At 52.8% G+C, this 20,258-nt stretch overlaps 1 protein-coding gene across 3 annotated transcripts in view; it reads left to right on the top strand.

The window, feature by feature from the left end:
- RAD18 (RAD18 E3 ubiquitin protein ligase) overlaps positions 1–1,504 on the top strand; it is a 49,606-nt gene extending 48,102 nt beyond the window's left edge. For 2 of the 3 annotated variants that reach the window (XM_075095581.1, XM_075095583.1), the window contains one exon: positions 946–1,504. In XM_075095581.1, coding sequence (XP_074951682.1) covers positions 946–1,048 — 103 coding nt within the window. In that variant the 3' untranslated portion in view covers positions 1,049–1,504. The remainder of the gene's footprint in view (positions 1–945) is intronic. The other variant, XM_075095582.1, reaches the window with a different exon arrangement.
- Positions 1,505–20,258: the final 18,754 nt, after the last annotated feature.

The raw sequence follows: 20,258 nt of genomic DNA on the forward strand, positions 1-20,258 counted from the left end.
GCTCTGATTCCATCGTGGTGCTGAACTGAGCTCTGACATACGAGCTGTTCCTGTTAATCTCTCTTAGCATATCTTGTGGCAGTCAACAGAGACGTGGGCTTTGGCATTTGAGAGTTTTCCGTTGTTACTTTCAGCTGTGAATTCCCAGTTTAAGCCAAACGATTGGTCCCTGCAGGATGGATTCATCCCAGCAAATGGTAAAAAAAAAAAAGGGTGCTTTTGCAAGGAATGTTTGATTAGTAATAGCTGTTGATGGATGAGTGATCTTTCATGACGACGCTATGTAGAATTATAAGCTCCGAGGCCGAACGATGGAAATTAGCTGCTTAATTTAAATATGGCTAGTTTAACATTTTTTTTCTTTAAAATTAACTCTATGACTAAAAAGAAAACATTTATTTGAGTTTCCATTGGAAAATTATTTGTCCATAAATAAGAAGAGCATCTGGCAAAGAGCCTGTTTAAAGATGGGAGTCCCACGTGCTTTCCTTCTCGGGTAACCGTGACCAAAACCACCCGTCCTTCTCCCCGGTGGCTGCGCTGCTGAGGAAGGCTCTGTTTCAAGTCAACCTTTTCTGATATAACATAGTCATGGCTCCGTCAGCACCGGGGCTCTTCTCGTGTATGGACAGGGAACTTGAAAGGTTGGTGCCGCTCCGTCCTGCTCCAGGCTGGTCCCTGGGGAGGGGAGGCGAGGCGCCGCGACTCCCCGGTCCCTGCCTGCGCAGGGGGAATGGGGCGGCTCGTGGGTTTTTCTCGTCGTCCTCGAACAAGAAGGCGGAGCAGTGTGTCTGTTCACTGTGTCCAGTAACACACGGGGGGGAAGGGGGGTGTCCGCATACCGCTTACAGCGCTTTAATACAGCCTTCAGTATTTGCTGTGTTCAGAGCATCTTCAAAACCGTATTTCCTTTTTAATTTTTTTCTTTTTTTTTTCCCCCCCCAGCAGCAGCTTTCTGGGTCTGAGAGTTAACAAAAGAAAGGCACATCGGCCCCAAATGCCAGAAAACAATCAAGCGCTTCCCAAGAGTAAGCGGAAGAAGAGCTAGTGCTGCAGTGATGTGAAGCTTAAAACCGTGCGACGGCTTAACGCTGAGAAATACTTCTTAGTATTTTCCAGTTTTCAGTGTTACCTGGGTACTTAATAAAATGCTGAATTTTCGCATAACCTGTTCAAGCTGCCTTACAATAACCAGATCGGTGTGCTGACGCTTTTTGTTCACAGCACTGTGGGCCGTCTGTCCCCGAGATGGGGCGTTAACGTCCCGGCGTCCTGCTGGAGCGTCGCTGCCGGAGGATGCAGTCTGTGCGTGGCCGCTGCTCCTGCCCGCGTCCCATGGAAGCCTGCTCTGCCCTCTTGGCAGCAATCGCGGGACAGGTTGGGCAGATGCTGGTGCTCCAGTTGCCTGGCTCGGCTCGGGGAAGACATGGGGGGTGGACTTCTCTTCTACAGAAATAAGCTTTTTTTTTTTTTTTCCTTTTTTCAATATATCCATGTAAACTTACTCGTTAGTATGTGTCATTATTTCAGTTTAAAGTCACTGAATTTGCCGGGGGGGAGTGGGGGGCACAGAGAGCAGCCCTGCTCCTCTCCTGGGGAAACACCGAAGCTCCTGAGGCTCTGGGGAAACCTCCCTGCGATGTCAGCGTCTCTGAAACCGCCCACGAGCATTGTTGGTCGTTTCCAGCCTCCGGCACAACAGCTGTGACACCGAGCGATGTCTCAGCTACGTATCCACAGATGCTGAATAAGCCTCTTGTTTGGGAAGTATTTGCAATTCCACACTTAAAAACAAACGCGCAGACGGGAACGCTCTGGATTTGGCATGTGAGCAATTGCTGGGTGAGCCTGAGAGGGCGAGTGCTGCCAGGGTGTGATGCTGTGCCATGGTGAGTCGCGTGGGCATTGGGTTTTCTACCAACCTTGTAATTTCTCTCAGAAAAGTACAGGTTTATGTAAGAACGGCATAGGTGAGCAGAAAACCGCCATCTTTTTAGGGAGAGGATTAGAGTGTGAGAGTTGTGATTGATTCATCACAAAAGGAACTTAATCATTTTTCCTGTATTATTTGTTCTGTCTGTCCCTCCACACGGACAGAGCTGGGTTAGCACCCCTGGCGTTAGCGCTGGAAACGGGGCTGCCACTGCTGAAGGGCCTAGCTCTTGGGTGCTGGGTTAAATTCATTAAATCATTGCAATGATGTGTGTAAGTAGCTATTTGGGTATCTTCTATGCTGCCAATGGGTCTGAAATGTTTTACTGGCTCTTTCCCTTTATCCCCCCATCAACAGGCTTTATGTAAAGCTCCTTTTTGCCTGATGCCGTTGTTTCCACAGCTCCGTTTGGGTAGAGCAAAATGCTTCGCTAACGAGCACATCGTGTTGCAAACAGGAGCTCCTGGGAGGTTCCTCGCCTTTTGAAGGCAAAGGCCTTGGGCTCGTGTGAAGCATGGGAGGTCGCCTTCGACAGCTTCTCATGTTCAGGATGGGTATTTCTCATTAACATTTGCCTGGCCTATTCAGGTAGTAAATTACACCTTGAGCTGATCCTGCAGCTCAGACACCACGTCCAGCGTTGCTGCGGTTCCCTTTCCAGAGCACTGGCGCAGCTGTAAATCGCTGCAGGCGGTTCCATTTGTCCGTGTGCGAGTGCGCGCGCAGGGTCCCTGCCGTGGCCTGTCGCCGCAGCTCGGTAACTTGTCAACTTGATTGTTTTTCTGTGAATACGTCGAATGAGTTTGAATTCTCTCTTTTTAGGGCACCTCTCGATATAAGGTACAGATTTGAGCCTTCCTGGAAAACTTCTGCATCCTTCATTGTGCCACGGTTTTATCACTGGTAATTTTAAAAGTTGCAATTTCCAGCAAGTAATAGCGTCAGTGGCAAGCTGCTAACGAGAAAAAGTCTTTGCCCAGATACGTGAGGAAAGATAAACTGCAAAACAAAAGCCTCAGGAAGGTTTTAAGCAAAATGAAATTTTCAGGCTGTAGGAAGAGAGCGGTAGTCGAGGTTATCGCTGGATAACTGCCGAGGTCTCCAGCTACAGCGCAGTCGGCTTGATTTACTGTAAAAACAAGTAAATAAAGCTACCATTTCTGCATGAGTAAGGCTATTTATAGGCACCTGTGAGCACGCACACCCAGAAAGGCCCCAAGGAATCTTCCCTTTCAAGTTGGATCATGAGATCGAATCAGCTCTGGACTGACAGTTGGTTCCTTAAATTCACCGTATGATTTCTTCTTGCTGCCAAGGGTGTTCGTGCGTGTGCTGGCTTCAGGCGAACAGCTGCGTAATGCTCTCGATTACTGCGTAATTATAAACCACTCACGGGGCTCTGCACTAAACCAGAGGCAGAGTTTCGGGGTCCAGCCTGGGCTGAGGGACTGCAGGGGAGCTTTGCGTCCGCACACGTGGCAGGCAGAGTTCAGGATGGCCTCGATGCCGGCCAAGCGCGCGCTTCTGAAGGAGAGCCTCTGTCAGTAAGTGAGCTATTTGTAAGTGTGTTTTAAATTGTTATTTTGATATCCCGTGCAGCCTGTTGGAGATCACTTCTGCAATGCAAATAGGTAGGCTGAGCGTCTAAAACCAGCCCATTGCCATTTCCCCAAACCTGAGTACTGCTCCCCTCCAGCATCCCATCTGCCCTGTCGTTTGTTCAAAGGGCGCGGTGCAATAGCTGTCTGAAGATGGGGAAATGCAAGACAAGTTTATCTGATGTAAAGGTGTGCTTTGTGTCACTATTTCAGGCAGCTGAAGTGCCCCAGAAGCAGGGCATCGCAAAGCCTTCGGGAGCTTCTCCCCAGGTAATCCCACGTACGTGTGCAAGCACAACCCAGGGCCCTTTCCTTGCAGGGAGTTGCGTTGTCGGCAGCGTTTTTAACCGCTGCTTTGGCTCTGCTGGGGAGGTGTGGAAACAAGTAATCGTGGGGTGACCTGGCAGGTTGCAGCCCCAGGGGTCTGGGTGCCCGGCCTCTCCCTGGCTGCGGACGGCGGCTATGGCTGCGGTGCTGTGCAAAGGGCCCGGGACCACCCAGCTGCCCTGTCCGCCGGCGCCGTAACTGCAGCCTCTCCACCACGTCCCCGGCGCTTGGGAAGTCATTGCACAGCCAGGGCATTTAGAGGTAAAATATTTCACTTTCCTTCGGGGTTTGATCAGTGGCACTGGCTGCATGGGAAGCCCTTCCTTGTACAGTAACGGAGAGCGCTGCAGTCGTAAAGCAACTTCATTAAAAACAGCGTTTCCCCAAATGGCGCAGAACTGCCTGGCCACCCTCCTGCCTGGCTGCTGGAATCCCTCCTTGGGTCGTAAACCTTCACAAAAACCCTTTAAAATCTTTTTCAAATAATTGCATTATTAAATGGAGGTTTAACCATGTTTTTGCTCACAGAACTTTCGCATCTACCCCAGAAGTAATTAACAGTTATCGTGAACCAACATGAACTGGATTTTTAAACGTTTTATTAGCTTTTGCTGTGAGGATCGGTCCTTAGACAGGTGCTTGAAACCATTTCACTGTGGTATTGAAGCGTGAGCTCTGCTCCTGTGCTCCGCGAGAAGCACTTCTGCCTGTAAATACTATCAACAGTGAATTTACAGCTTAGCTGCTGGAAATACTTGTTTGCTCTCTGTAGCTGCTATCTGCTGTTCTCGCTCTTGTGCTCTCTAGAAATAAGAGCGAAAGCCCCTGACTGCAGCTGAGGGGATTTCGGTGGAGCCTGGAATGTGGGAGGGATGCTGAAGAGCGACCTGTGGGATTTTCCATCTCTCTGCTACAGGTGAGCATCACTGATGGAGCAGCAGGTACGGTTATCGGGGCTTCCCCTGATCTTGTGCAACAGCATCTGCTCAGCAGGAGAGAGAAAACGGGAGAAAATGCATCCCAAAGCTTCCAAGGATCTGCATTTTAGAAGGCTGGCAGCCCCCCTGCAATGAGCGGTGATAATTACTGCTTTTACATGTCAGGCATCCTCCCCGGCATCAGAAGAGCAGCAGAATAGCGCAATTTGTAATACACATTACTGAAAATTACAGAAAAAAGGCCAATTTACAGGAGCTTGGTATGGATCAGGGTTGAAACCACAGCAGGTTGTTTTTACCACAAATAACAGAAACCCTTCAAAACTGCCAGGACCTTGGGTGTCGTTCCTGTGGGTGATGCTGTTGGGGCACCCGGGTGTTGCAAGACCAAAGGGAGCAGGAGTGGCTCATTCCAGCCGTCCTCGTTCTGCATTCACGCAACGGGCACCCGGAGGGCGCAGCCGTGGGGACCCCGTCTGCAAGCAGAGGTCCTTGTCCTTCCCCGTCCCGCGGTGCTTGTGAGGAAGCCGAGGGGATGCTGTCGCGCCAGGGTGGTAACAGGCAACGCTGAGTTGGTTCATTTTCGGATGCCATCACATGGGATTGCTTCTCTGGCCTATGTAAGTGGGACAGAAGTTGCCGTCTGAGCAGCGGATATGTCATTGCCTCTGGGGTCGGAGTCATGAATGCATATGGGTTTGTTTTCTCGGCAGGATGACAAACATCAGTGCTATAAAGTTGCAGAGATTTACTGCTTCCCCCAGGCAGCTGGGTACGATCTGGTTTTCACGGCGCAGCCTGGTCCCCATGAGTGAGCGAACGCACCGAGAAGGTCCATCTGGGGCGCGGCGAGAGCGGCTCTCGGGAGAGAGGCAGGAGCTGTGGGGGTCTGTGCCCAGCTGCGCTGGCACGGGGGCTTTGCTTGTCCAGGTGGGACTGGGAAAGCTGAGGCCAGCCCGGGCCTGGCAGCTAGCTGGACCCACGCGTGGTATGAAGAGAGGTCTGAAAAGATTAAGGTTCATCACCACCTTCTTTTGGAAGCTCCTGTGAACTGTCTGGAAGTTGGTCCAAGAAGTCTGTTTCCTCTTGGACTACACTAAGCAAATTTTCTAGCAAATCCCTTTTTCAGCAGCGTCGACAGAAGTAACCCATCCACGCTCAGGTGTCCAGCGCGCTGCTGGGAAAATGCCTTCGCAGGGTTATTGCTCTGGAAATCCCTTCTGAGCTTCCCTCCCTGCCTCCTCCCCTCCCTCACCACGCTCGTTCCCTCCAGCAGGCATGTTGGAGAGTCAGCAGCATGGAGATCACGGGAGCATCACCGTTGGGCTACGGTTTAAGGTAACAGAGTTGGCTGTCCTGCTTTCCCTGGGTGAAGAGGGAGCTCCACAGAGGGAGCAGCGACCCCCTCATGTCCCTGACACTGAGAACACAGCTGGGACGGCTGTCCCAGAGATAAACTGTTATTGAGCATCTCTGTGGGGAGGTCGCTCTGTCTCCACGAGGAAAGCGGGAGCTTCAGCAGAAGAGGGGCTGGCAGCGGGACGGACAGACCTGAAACCGAGCGGGAAACCAAGGCGCGCTCCGCAAGCACCCGCAGCCACAACGGAGGGCTTTAATAAAAGCGGCAAGATGCAAAACCGGGCTGTGCCTGCAGAAATGTCACCAGGGCGTTGCGCTGGTGAACCGATGGGCTGTTCAGAGAGCTGCGTTTCCTACACGTGCTTCTGACAAAACGCTGTCAACCATCGCCAGTGTTTCAGCAGCACCATCAGCGTATCCAGTGCGGATTTGGGACGTTTTTTTTTGGTGACTTTTAATTTTTTTTTTAGTGCTGCTAGAAAAACTGCTTGGCTGCTTTATTTGGTGCCATTCATCACAGCAGCTGAATGAAGGGAATTAATTTCAGTGAAGCTCTTAATGATTGGAAAGGAAATGACTTGCAAGTAATTATAAATAACTGCAAAGCTAAAGGCACTGCAGAGATTAATTCACTGCTGAGATATGGTAGTTTTTTCTTGTGAAAATACTTGTTTCTCAGAAAGATTCCTTAAAATACGGTGTCAGCTTGAAGACCTGCAGGGCGCCCAGGTACCGCCGCAGCTCTCCCTGGGAGAGCCCCGGTGAGGCCGGCGGCGTTGGAGGCCAGGGGGGTCCGAGGGCATCTCTGCTCCTCCGCCTTCGCGGTGCCTCACTGTAGCCTCGGCCCGTCTTGGCTTCGGTGGGAGCCCAGAGCCAAGCTGCCGCTGGCGGGAGAAGGAGCTGGGTCCCGGGTGTCTTTGGGGACGGCTACCACAGAGGAAATAATTTATTAGGGAACGCGCTCGTAAAGAAGCCGCATTGACAAACCAGGCGAGTCTTATTTTCAGCGGAGGAGCAGCCGCGCGGCAGTGACTCACTAGCACTTAGTGGTAGATACGAGCCACCGAGAGCTCGTAAAGCTATCATCGAGCGGTTTAACGGCATCGCGGTGCTGCCTGCCTCATCCCCGCCTCCCGGCGCTGCTGGGGCGGCCGTCCCCGCGCCGCGGCCGCCCGGAGCTGCCGGCAGAGCCAGGGCGCAGGCAGCAGCCTTTCGCGTCGCCGGGACTCTGCAGCAACGAGGAGCCTCTTCCTCCTCGCAGCGCCCGCAGTTGTTGTTCTGTAGGAAAGCGGCGATTCCCAGGCACGACTCCTCGCAGGCGGCCCAAACTCAAGAGGTGTTTTGTTTCGCGCTTCGTTGCATTTCCCACAGAGACCCTCGGCGGCCGAGCGCAGATGTGCCCGAGGCTCCGCCGAGCCGGTGCCAGCCTCGCTGGCTTGGTGCTGGAGGGCCGTAACGTGCCGGCGCAGCGGGTCCAGCCCATCCCGCCCGAGCGGCCGCGCCGGCATCGCTGCTCCGGGGCGGCGAACGGGACGGTTGTTTCTGAGCGAGAGGTGAGCGGAGCGGCGAGGAATTCACATTCTTTCTCAGAAGTGGTGGATTCCCTCGGTGGGCTGGGACAACCCAAGGACTCTGCGTGGGCAGTCCTTCCCCAGGACTCTGATCCCTCCCCTCCAGAGCCTCCAGTTTGGCTTTTGTGATCAGAAACAGAGGATCTGCTTGAGAAAAGGTTTTTCCAGAAATATGTTTTGCAACATCTAATTTATAGAAACTTAAACGAGGCTGTTTTGAATGGCTTTCGCAGGCTTAAATAAAGTTTTAGCATACCAGTGAAATTAGAAAAATATGTCTGAACACATTTATAGATCCAGCATATATTTGGAGTGATCTTTGGGTCCATGAAATAATAATTGATAGCGAGAAATATTATCTTATTCAAAAGCGAGACTGCCACATTATGTTTGCCTTAAGATTTAAATTAACTCAAGTTCTTAAACATCAAGATGCCTTGCTTTTAATCCATGTGCTTGCAAAATAAATACTTGAGCAACAGGATTTCTGTTTGAAAACCTTTGAATGTGGGAATTGTCTTGTCCTCAACCCGTGTGCGCAGTCGGAGCACTCGGTGTGTGAAGGTAGAAAGCAAGTTTGATTATTAAAACTATTTTGCATCCAACCATCTGTCTTATTTACGATAAAGTCGCTTTGGTGGCCGCCTGTTTGGCAGGGAGCTGTTTTTCTCAGTACTGTTTTTCCTCCGTCATTGCTGAATACGTGTGGTGCTGTGGAACGTTCTTTTGTTTCAGAAGTTACTAAAACCCATTTTATTAAATCAAGAATATGATTTGGTGACTGGGAAAATGCCCCCACAAACCTGATTTCCAGAAGGGGGAGACCGGCATTATTCTGAAGACTAGACCTTGCCAAGTGATCTGAATGCCCCAAATCCCATCACCTTCAAAAGGCGGATAAACTTTTTTACACCCGCATCTCAGATTTGATTTAGTGTTTTCCCTTTCACCACACAACTTCTTCCCTTTAGCGTTGCCAAACGAGCTTGCTGGCTGGTTTCTGCGCGTAAAGTTGATATCAGACTTCTGAGATGAGGCCCCCGGGAGGGACGGAAATGCCGAGCAGCCGCCCGCTGTGGTCGGGTGATGAGAAGGATGGCGCCTGGCTCCTCCTGAGAAACCCGGAGCATCTTCCCATGCATTCCCAGGCTGGAAACGGCGATGGTGGCTGGAAGCGCTGTGATGAGCACAGGAAGCGTGGAGGTCAGCGGCGATGGTCATCGTCATTGCTGCGAGATGATCTGAGATGATCTGAATCACTCCACGGCTGCGCTCTGGCTGGGTCCTGTCCCCACGTGAGTGACCCATAGAATTACAGAATGGTTTGGGTTGGACAGGACCTTTAGACCCCACCCAGCCCAACCCCCTGGCAGTGAGCAGGGACATCTGCAACCAGACCAGGCCACCCACAGCCCCGTCCAGCCTGGCCTTGGGTGTTTCCAAGGATGCGGCATCTCCCACCTCTTGGGGCAACCTGGGCCAGGGTTTCACCACCCTCAGCGTAAAAAATTTCTTCCTTATATCCAGTCTAAATCTCCCCTCCTTTAGTTTAAACCATCACCCCTTGTCCTGGCACAAAAGGCCTTGCTAAAGAGGTCGCCCCCACCCTTCCCACAGCCCCCCTTTAAGCACTGGGAGGCCGCAATAAGGTCTTCCCGCAGCCTTCCCTTCCCCAGGCTGAACAACCCCAGCTCTCCCAGCCCGGCCTCGCGGCAGAGGGGCTCCAGCCCCTGGAGCATCTCTGTGCCCCCTCTGTGGCCGGGGGTCTGGGTGCCACTGGCACGCGGCGGGCTCTCGTGCTGCGCTGCTTTCAGCACAGTCCCGTGTGGAGCTGGGCGCTGCTGGTGGCAGCCGGTGGCGTGCTGTGGTGGTTTGATGGTGAGGGAAGTGGGATGGGGTCTAGTGTGGCCGAAGGCAGCTGCCCAGGCTGGAATTTGGCAAGGATGGGCAGGGTCACGTCCACGAGCAGGGCTGTGGGAACCGTGGGGATAACCACAGCAGGTCGGGAGCTCGTCTTTGCGTCCCCTCCGAAAGCGCAAGGAGCAGAGAAAACTAAAGGCAGCCGTAGGGCGTGCAATGTGCCCAACTGCCTGCTTTTGAGAACAAGAGTGGGTGTTTTGTGAGGCAGAAGAAATGAGAGCAAATGCAGAAGTGAAATGAATGGAAGGGGGTAAAAGAAATGGCTGGAAACACAGATAAATGGGTAAAACATAAAATTAAAAAGAATGAAAAATAGGGGCGAGATGGCTGAAAGAAGCACAACATGAGGACCAAGAGTGGTGAAGACCCAGCCAGGGGGTGTGAGCCGGCCGTGGGACGGGGCTGCAGCTGCCTGTGGCGGTGAGTAGGGCTGTGATGGTTTCCAGGGGCTGCCACTGAAATCCTTAAAATGGTTTCAGTAATTTTTTGCCTGTGTCCCTCTTATGTGGTGTCAGGGCGGCGCTGAAGGTGCGGGCTAGGCAGTGCTTGGGCTGCTCTGCTGTGAGGGTGCGTTTCTGTACAGCTGCATTGCCCGTGGGTCACATCCCGAACTGTGGTTTGCTATTCTGGGCAGGGCTCGGTATTTTGGCTCCAAAGACACAAAAAGGAGGATTACCGTGGGAAGCAGCTCATAAAACTGACGAAGCGTTTTCCATCTCGGGGCGTAACGTTGCACCTTGAGGACCTGGCACCGCTGGGCTGCAGGGCTCTTAGGGAGCACACCGCTTGGCTCTCTGGAGGCTCTGCAACGGCAAGCCTGAGGCTGGTGCTTTTTCTTCTGCTCTGTGCCCTCCCGCAGTGACCAGAGATGCTGTCGGGGCAGCTGGGCAGCGCACGGCCCCAGCTGGGGATGCTGCTCCCACCGTGCTCCCCGGGATGCCACCGCCCCACACAGCGGGCGCAGGAGGGGTGCAGGCACCAAGGTGACTGAGTTTTCAAAACGAAACATGAAGGCATGTTTTTAGGCATTGTGTAATGAGCTGAGGACTAGTGGGAGGGCAGACCCTCTGGCAGGGGAGAGGCTGAGATGGGGTCCTTCTTGGGTGTCTCCAGCCCCTTCACGTTTTTCTGGAGTTGCAGTGCCTTTCTCTGGGAGGGGAGTGGGCTGAGCCCCGGCACAGACCCTGGGAGGGTGATGGGAGCCAGCATGGGGAGCCTGGCCAGGCCGACAGCGGCCCGGGGGGATGCCCCTGCTTGGGGGGGATGCCCCGGCGGGAGGTGATGCTGCAGGATGTGGCTGTGGAGTGCTGGGGGTCCTGAGGGGCAGAGGGTGAAACAGGGGGTGGGGGTCTGTGGGATGGAGAGGTTGTGGCCATTCTGAATTGCAAAGGACTGATACTATTTCATTTCTTCTCTTCTGCTAAGGCCCCTCAGCTGGTACCAATTTTCAGCTTGCTGTTGACTTCCAGTAAGGAGATCATCCTTGCCTCTCCAGGTACAATCAAAATCAATTGATGCTTTGTATTGTCTGGGAAAACCTTTTTTTAAATCCCTTGCTGGAGTAGCCCTGCGGACAACAGTTTATTTGCAATTCATGTTGGATCTTGGCTCACAAATGCAGATGATTTAGCTAAAGCACAGCTTCTGGATGGTGCTAGTCTAAATAAATGCAGAAGTCTCGCCCCAGCGTGTTTGATCTGAGCACACAGCCGCCGAAAGTAAACCCATCTGCATTCTAGGAGCGTCCCCCAGAAGAGCAAATCATTTCTCAATAGTATAGGTATGTTGCATAGGTGACTCATAGATATTGGCTCAGCTTTGAACAAAATCTTGGGTTTCTATCCCAACTTATCAATTCCACAATCTCTGGTCTGGAAGCTGCTGCATCAAAGTACCTGAGCACCAGAATTGCAACGTTCCCATTGCGTCAGGTTTTGCAGACTAAAGCAGGAGCCATTTAAAATTTCTCCCTGCAGGTACTGCAGCTTCCCTTCAGGGATTGCTCTGTGCTCGCAAGGGTTCAGAGCACGCTGGGGTGCCGCTGCACACGCGTGTGCCGGCCCGGCCGCTCCGCCTGCACGCGGGAGAGCGCGTGGCTCTGGCTGGGGTGGCTGCGGGTTCCAGCTCACGTCGCCAGGCTTTGCCATCGGGAAGGTGCGGGGGGTGTCCCAGGAGAAGGTGCACCCTCGGTGGGGAGGATGCTCCCACCTGGCTTCGTCTGCTGTAGCTCGGCTTCTGGTCTCTCCCGGGGAGGCGGGTGGACACCCTGCCCCGTCTGTCCCCGCAGCTGGTGCTGGTCAGCCCTGCAGGGCCTCCCGAAGGGTTGAGTCCTCACCTCTCCTCTTTTTCCCTTAGGCGAGCAACACAGCAGCTCCTGTCTCTGCAAGCCGAAGGAGGCGGTGGCATGACTGAAGCGGTCAGGGCTGTCTTTGGCGCCCCAAAACCACTGCCCAGGTGGGCCGTGCATGGTGCGGGCGCTTGGCATGACCGGGGGGCTCGAAGGGTGAGCTGGATTCCGTACAAACGAGTGCCTCCGCTCACGCTGACGGCGAATGCGGATAGAAAGCTTGGCAGGCCAGCTCTGGCCCCTCGAACTTCTGCAGATGTTGTGTGTCTCGTGCAGGGCAGAGGTTTGCGTGGGTCCTGCCGGCGCCACCTCCCGCTCCCAGTGCAGTTCCCGCAGGCAGGACTCAGCCTTGAGAAGGTTTTGGGGATGCAGGAGTGCGTGGAAGGAAGGAAGATTTTGCTGTTGTTGGAAAATGACCATTCCCTCCTTCCCTGGAGACATTCACCCCCCTCCTGGACGCGGCCCTGTGCCCCTGCTCTGGGTGTGCCTGCTCAAGCAGGGGGTGGGATGGGATGGGCTCCCAAGGGCCCTTCCAACCCCTGCCAGTCTGCGATTGTGCGATTCTGTGATTTTGGAGGACCCTGGGATCCCCTGGACTGGAGACGGACCCGTTCCTGCTAAGGGGCACCCTCACCGCCAGAGTCAGGGCTGCAGTATTTGCAGACCATGCAAACAGGAGACAAAGTGGACAGCAACAGCAGAAGGTTTGGAAAGATTTGTAGCACACAGGGATTTAACTGGTATTCTCAGGGTTAAGCGGACCCTTACTGGCATGCCATAAAATCTTGTACTTGCTCTAATTATTTTCCACCTAAAAAGACTTGCTCTCAATATTTTCCTGCTGACACTGGGCATGGTCAGGCAGCTCCTGCCCCTCTCCCTGCCCCTGCAGAGCCCCGTCTGCGTTGGCTGACCCTTGCCCAAGAGGCTGGGGCATCGTGCCAGACCGGGGCTGGACGGTGGCAACAGGGGGAGTTGTGAGGGGGGGCAGGAGGAGGGAGAAAGATTGTGATTTCAAATAAATGCAGGTAACATTTTTTTCTAGATATGGCTAAAGACAGCAAGGAATAGCGAAGGACAGCTGATGGGAACTCAGAAAATAAGGAGTCGTTCTCCGTTCTTCAAACGCTTCTTTCCAAAGCAAGAGAGACACGCTGTGCTAGTGGCGGGGCTGCCCAGGGCACAGCCCCTGATGGCCGTCGGCTCCGCAGGCCAAGGCACATCCCCGAGGGGAAACAATACACGGATCCCCGGGGAGGGTACGGGTGAGCCCATGGGGCATCTGAGAGCAGGACGTGGTGTATAAAAATGTATCTGAGAATAAGACTAAAGCATTGTGAAGGAAGGGTGTTTGGGTTTTTTTCCAAGTGGAGCAAACTCACATAAATTCCATCAAGGGTGAACCGAATTACTCTGATTTTTTCCAACCAGGGATCTGGTTTGTTCTGTTCAGTGGCGAGGAAAATGAAACTACTCTGACCATAAGGAGTAATTACTTGAAAAGAAAAATGAATTGGGTGATAATTAGAATCACAGATAATAGATAATTGCTGCAAAGCAGATGGGGGTTTTTGCACATACCTCCTTTACCTGCTGAGCTTCCAAGGCACTGTGCTGCTGACCCAGCAAAACCCGAGTGTATTTTCAAACACTGGAATAACATCAGCCTCTTTCTCCCCTTTCTCTGTTAAAAGCCAGATGATGCAGGTTGGTGGAGCAGCCCAGCACGCTGTGTGCCCGACAAGCAGCATCCCAGAGCGGGCAGCAGCACCGTCCCCTCCGGTGTCGGCATGGCCAGCGGCTCCGCAACGGGGCTCCGCAACGGGGCTCAGCACGGTTTCGTCTGTCCTGGAGCAGCTGCAGGTCATTATTATTATTGCCCTATTATGCTTAGGCAGGTGTTATATCTAAGTCTAAACTTGCCCTGTTACATCAGAGAGTCTCTGTGCCCCGTGTTTAGTTTTTATGCCAACACCCGCAGCCTTCCCTAAGGAGGCCCTTGCACAGAGGGGCTGGCCAGCCCGCGCTCCGCAGCGGCAGCAATCCCTACCTCTGGGGTTTCAGCTCTGACATCCAGGTGTCTTTGACTACTGTGGGGTTAAGAAGTGAGTTAGAAATCAGCTCTAACGTGAGCTTTCCTTCCTGCCTTGCAGCCAACCGGCCTTGAACTGTTTTGGGCATTAAAATAATTCAGTAGAGATTAACATAAATAGATCCTTGTGCTCCCTGATGTAGTTTTAACTCAGAGCGGAGACCCAGCAGACAGGAGTACATCCCACGTGCCTCATTCGGTGCCAGTGTCAGGCAATTAAACAAGCCTGCAAAGATGCACATCAGATGCGTTTGTTTCAGGATGAGACCGTGGGCCTGAATAGTTACTCAGCTCATTTGAAGTTTGATGGCGTCGGTGAGCCTGAGCATTAAGACGACACCCTGCCAGCTGGTACATGCCTGGGAGAGGCACTCACCCGCTGCGAGCCCCCGGTGCTGCCGGGTAATGTGGGTCCCAGCACGCAGGGCTCTGAGCAAGCCCCGCGGGAGCAAATGTCTCTGCCTTGCTTGGCCAGTAACCGCTGTCCTGGAAGGACAAGTCTCCTCCTTGGGGAGCATCTAGCAGGAGCATCTAGCAAAACCTGGACCTGCAGGCTTCAGACGCTGGCGTGACGCAAATTCAGCTGTTACTGACGCCCTGCCATGCACCATTGCGTAAACTGTTAAACCTTTTCTGGTAGAGGAGCAATAATATTGTAAAAAGCTTTCTCCAAGCAATGGCAAACAAGCCAGGGTGGTGACTTGGAAAGGCATTTGTATGCGGGGATGAAGCAGGTCATCAGTTCTGCAAGACCTTTGATCAGTGAACTGGTGTGGCTGCAGATAATTGCATTTCTATTGCAAATAAGCTGAAGAGCCATGCTACCACAATAATTGAGCATTAAGATAATGAAGCAATTACCTGGTGTAACAGAAGAGACATGCTAACTACAGATATAAATCAAACTGGGTTGATGACACCCTGTTGAGATTCATTTTTTTAATATAATTTATTGTTGAAGTCACCATTTACAGTCTAAAACAGTTATATTTGCTGAAGATAGAGGTTTTGTATTCACTTAATGAACCTGTTCAAAATATCTTCACTGATGTACTTACAGACCTCTGAGTTTAAGAAACTGATTTGGTACCTTTCACAGGCAATTGGCGCATTGCCTCCCGCCCCGGCTGTGCCGCCTCCTCCCGCCCCGGCTGTGCAGGGGGTGAGAAGCTTTGAGACCCTGCAGGGTCGGTCCCACTGGGGGCGAGCGGCACGTGAGGCAGGGGCAGCCGCCTTACCAAGAGCCGCGGTCCCAGGCTCCTGTGTGACGATGAGCACGATGAGCGGTGATAAGTGGGACATCGGCGTGGGGCCCGAGACAGAGGTTTCTCTCCCTTCTGTAACGAGCCAGCGCCAAAGGCGGGTGATTGCGTTTGTGCACGTGGCAAACCTAAGCGGGGTGTTCGGGGGTGTGAAGCGGCTGTGGAGGTGCGGGTGGAGGCTGCACGGGGCAGACGTCCCTGGAAATACAGAGGCTAAGGAAAGGCATGTGGATGTGATGGCCTGGTGCCTCTCGTTCCCATCCCGATGGAGCCGGGTGCCCGGGCAGGGGCTGTGGCAGCCCTGCCTGTGCGCTGCCGGACGCCAGGGCCAGCTCCGGCCACGGGCGAGCGCTGCCGGTACGGCCTTTGCCGTGGGTGTCTGCCAGTCCCTGGGGTGCCATAAACGACTCCTCCAGGGCTGTTTGCTGCACATCTCTCACCAGCCCTAAATTCACATAAATTGGATAACGTAAGGGAAAAAACAACAACGCTGAAGGAAACGGAGTGTCCTCACCAAGCTGTCCTGTCCCCTCGCTCCCTTGGGCAGCTCCGCTCCTCCGTCACCGAGCCAAAGGCCAACGGGGGAGCAGTCAGGGACTTGTGAACAACCGGGCTGGGGACAAAAGTCATAGCAAAGAGGAGCAAAGGCAGCGCGTAGAAGTGGTGACGCTCAGCAAGACGTTGGTACGCTTCCTCCTGCCTGAGCCGTGCTTCCGAGCATCGCCTTTGCTTCAGCAGAGCCGAGCTCTGTCTCAGCTCTCAGCCCGAACGAGGGTGCTAAAGGCAGGAAAAAAACCACAATTATATTTTTGAAGTGAGTAATCATAAAGAGGGTTACTTCATTCTCTTGTCACGTTTTCATTGTGTTGATTTTTAACAGTGTTAGTCACAATGTAGGGTCACCCAGAACAAATGCCTTGTGCTGGGCTTGTTAGCACGGGGGGTGGGCATCCTGGGGACCCTCCTCTGCCTGCCCTGCACTGCAGCAGAGCCAGACCTCTGCAGACTTCCCCAGGTCAGGGGGTCCCGGGCCAGAGCCCTGGCTGCTGCGGCTCGCTGGGGTGATAGGGGGGAATTGCAAGTGGGGCAGAAACTGCCAGTGAACCTATAGTGCTGCTGGCAGCCGGGGATGCTGGGCTACATGGGGGCTCTCGACCAGAAAGCTTTGGGAATGGCTGCTTTAGGCAGAAAATCCATGCAGGAGGAAATTAATTTAGTCACGGAGCTGCCCCTCAGGCCAGGGCAGGAGGGTAAAACTTAAAACAAAATAATCACAGACACAGTAAAAATGTACACCCCCCCCTCTGGCCCAAACCACGACGGGGAGCCATGTGAAAAGGCAGTGGTTCCTGGGAACGGTGGGGCTGCAATAACGGAGGTCACTTCTGGCGGGCACGGGCTCCCCGCTCGCTCCCAGTGCTTGTCCCTCCCCGAAACGCGACAGCCGCGGGTCTAAGCAGGGATCTGGATGGCGGGGGTTATCTGGTTTTGCTTCGCAGATGACAGGGAGTTTCCATCAGTTGTTTTTCTCAGGCTGGAATGTCTTTGGAAACCAAAGGAATCGGCACGGACTGTGACACCCGTAGCTACCGTCTAGAGCCTTTTCCCTGCCCCTGCGAGCGGCCGGAGGGAAACCGGGGCCGGGTCGAAGGGCTCCAGCCCAGGCTGACCGGGGAAGACGCAAGCGCGGCGGCGCATCTACCTTACGTGCCGAAAGGCGATGGGGTTATTCTGCCGTTGCTCTGGGCCCCCAGGAACGTTAGCGGTTTGGAGGAAATAACAAGGCATTCGCTTCTCTGTCACGGCGCTCGCTCTCATCCGGCGCGGAGCGAACGCCTGCCGGTGGGAGGATGTGCCGCAGCTACAATTGTTTTCCTAAAAGGTCTCATTTCGAGAGAGCTACGCTGACGGTCAAATTGTTGCTGTCTTTGTTTCGATGTTCTGTGTCAGAAATAATAGAATAGCAGCTGTGTTTTGTAGATACTTTAGCATCTAAACAAGATGAAAAACGGTTTAATTTTCTGAAAATTGGTGTAGGATCAGGTGATCGGAACATTTTCCATCTCAACTTTTATCACAGGGGAAAATTCGTTTTCCCAGTTAATGAAAGCTTTTACAGAAAGTATTTGCTTTCTGTAACTAATGCTAACTACTTTTTTTCCATCGACTTTCCAGCTGTAATGTGTGGTTGAATTTTTTACATTTTGGTGGTTCACATTTCTTAAGAAAAAAAGGCCATATTTTCTGTGTCAAAAGCGTATTTATTCACCAGTATTATAGTGGGCCTTTCAACGACGGTCTGAAATGCTTTAGTTAAGTGTTAAAGCAGCGAATATTTGTCCTGTTTCTTGTGATGGGCTCATGGTGAAAGCCTGGGTTAAATGCAGGTTCCTCTTTAGCTGAACCATCAGGCAGAGGGCTCAAAACCCAAACCATTCATTTCCTGGGGAAAAAAAAAAATGATCTGCAAATGAAGCAGAAACAGTTTACAGGGAAGGGATCTAGCAGCGCGTACCAAAGAGAAGAGGAACTGCAAAAAGGCAGGTGTGTGTCTGTGTGTGGATACGGCTCCTTTCCCCCTTCTCGCTCAGCTGAAATGGCTGAAAGCGGCAGGATTACAGTAAAATGCTAATGAAGAAACCAGCTGGATAAATTGTAACATTAAATACAACACGGCTTGCATTAAATAAAGATTCAACAAACAAAACAAACTCAAAAAAAAAAAGTATTTCTGTGTCCCTCCCTGGCAGAGCAGGGCTGGACGCGGAGCCTCCCCGCCGCTGCGCCGGAGGTCAGGCCGCGTTTGAGATGTAACGTGCAGTCTGGTTACGCAGGCTGCCCTGGAAGTTGGAAGGTTTCTGATCACGTTTAGTTTACCTTTTAAAACAGGCACCTGATTTCTCGCTTTGCACTCGCTTGCTTTGGAATATTTGATTCACAGTCAGACGATGAAGCAACGCAATGGGTGAAGCTGTGCACGTAGCAAGGCTTTTGGGCCAAACCTTTGGTTCCCCCAGAACTGTAACTGGGGAAAAAGGCAGTAGCTGGGCAGTGTTGAGGATACTCATTTGAGATTTAAACATCTGTGGTCTTTTTGTTCCTCGTCCATCTCGTTATTCTGGGTGACTGCCCTTTGGCTGTACGTGTCAGGTGCTTAATCTTATGGATATGAAGTGGCTTGATGAAATTTCAGTGAAGCATCTTTGTTAGCGAGCCATTTTCCATGACAAATGATAGCAACGGAAATCCTTTTTGATTCTTCAGCAGGTGGGTCACAGGCACACCTCTCTTGGGCAGCGGAGGCAGAGGCCCTCGAGGCAGCTGGTGGCAATCGGTACACTGGACCCGGCACCCCTAAATCGGACTGTGATCCCGACCGATCCGCCCAGGCACAGGCAGCCGTGGGCACGCCACGATCTCCAGGTGTGGAATTCAGCTGCCGTGGGCCAGAGGCTGTTGGTGTCCCCAGGGAGCACGGAGCCAGGTGGGTTTTGGCTGCTTATGAGCAGGTCAGGCTGGCACGCCAGTCGCCTCTCATCTCGTCTCGTCTCGTCTCATCACCGGGGGCATCTGGAAGTACTCTGGTAATGTTGTGAGCTCAGCAAGTGAGTTGTGTCTGACTGTGGTTAGAAAGAACCGTTTTTTTAGGTTGACATCTGAATCATCTCTTTTTATAGCCAGGCAGTCGCGTTGCTGTGAGTGCAGCTCCCAGCCCAAGCCCAGCGCCTGCTTGGGTTAACGACCATCGTCACGCAGGGCACAAGAGAACATATTTTGCTCGTTTCCCAGAAAAGCGAGCCTCTCTCTGGGGATGCTGTCTGTGCGCTGGCTCTGTTCTCCCAACGGGATGCTGTGAGCAGCCCTTGCTGCCGCTGGAGATGGGCTCCTGCTCGCAGGGCTGCACCAGCCGGGCCGTGTGCCGGGCTTGAGCCCGTGCCGTGCCGCAGCCGCGCCGTGCCCGCGCCGGGGGCCGCAGCCTCAGTTGCTGCTGCCCGAGAACAGGCAGCAAGGGTGACGTATTGCACAGTTGCATCTTCTAGGATGCTGCATCCCCACTGCTTGCAACAGCCTTTGAAGTTCAGGAGAATCAGACTGGGGCTGTGATGGGGGCTTGAAGGCCTGCCGCCCCTGTGGGTGAGCGCTTCTGTGGCTTGGGTCTGCGTGTAAAACCCACGCACGGCTCTCCCCAGGGTCTGTCACTGCCGGCCAAGCTCCTGGTTTCTGTGTTTCACGGTGGATCAGCCGTCCCTCATCCCCTGCACTCTGGAAAGCCTTTGGCAGGGGACCGCAACATACTGGGCTCCTGTTCGCACTTAGTGACAATTAATTAACAAGCTGGCTGATTTCCCTTTACCTTGATAACAAATCACAGCTTGGGCTCCTGATTTGCTCGTTAATTCCTACATTCGTTTGTTTAGTTTTCATTCATGCCTGTTAAGACACCTTTGGCTGCCAGCTCCTTTTGTCAGCGATGGGCCAGGTTCACCTGAGGACTACCCCATCGCTGCCCCTGACGGAAAGGGTGGGATTTAAAGGCCAGCTGAATATGTCTAGATGCATAAGGAATAATCGGTATTAAAAAAATTTTACTTCATCTGGACTTAGTTTGCATAAATGAAAATTGCTGTACATGTAACATTAGAGATTTTTAGAAAAACTGCTGCTATTGTGTAGTGCTTTTTGTTGACTTTTAAAGCGATGGTCATACATGAGAAAATTTAATTTGAGGTTTAAAAAATACAAAAACAAAAAAACCACATGAAACAGAGTGAAAAAATTATGATGGCATGGCTTGATCTGTTGGAAGGACCGTTGTGACTGGACCCCTCTGCTCGTACAAGCAGTCGTGGCTCTGTGGGAATCCGTACGAGGAGGGTCCCCCCCGCCGCAGGTCTGGGGCACTGTGCTCAG

This window comes from Phalacrocorax aristotelis, chromosome 6 (assembly GCF_949628215.1).
Source record: "Phalacrocorax aristotelis chromosome 6, bGulAri2.1, whole genome shotgun sequence".
In the NCBI taxonomy this organism is placed as follows: Eukaryota; Metazoa; Chordata; class Aves; order Suliformes; family Phalacrocoracidae; genus Phalacrocorax; species Phalacrocorax aristotelis.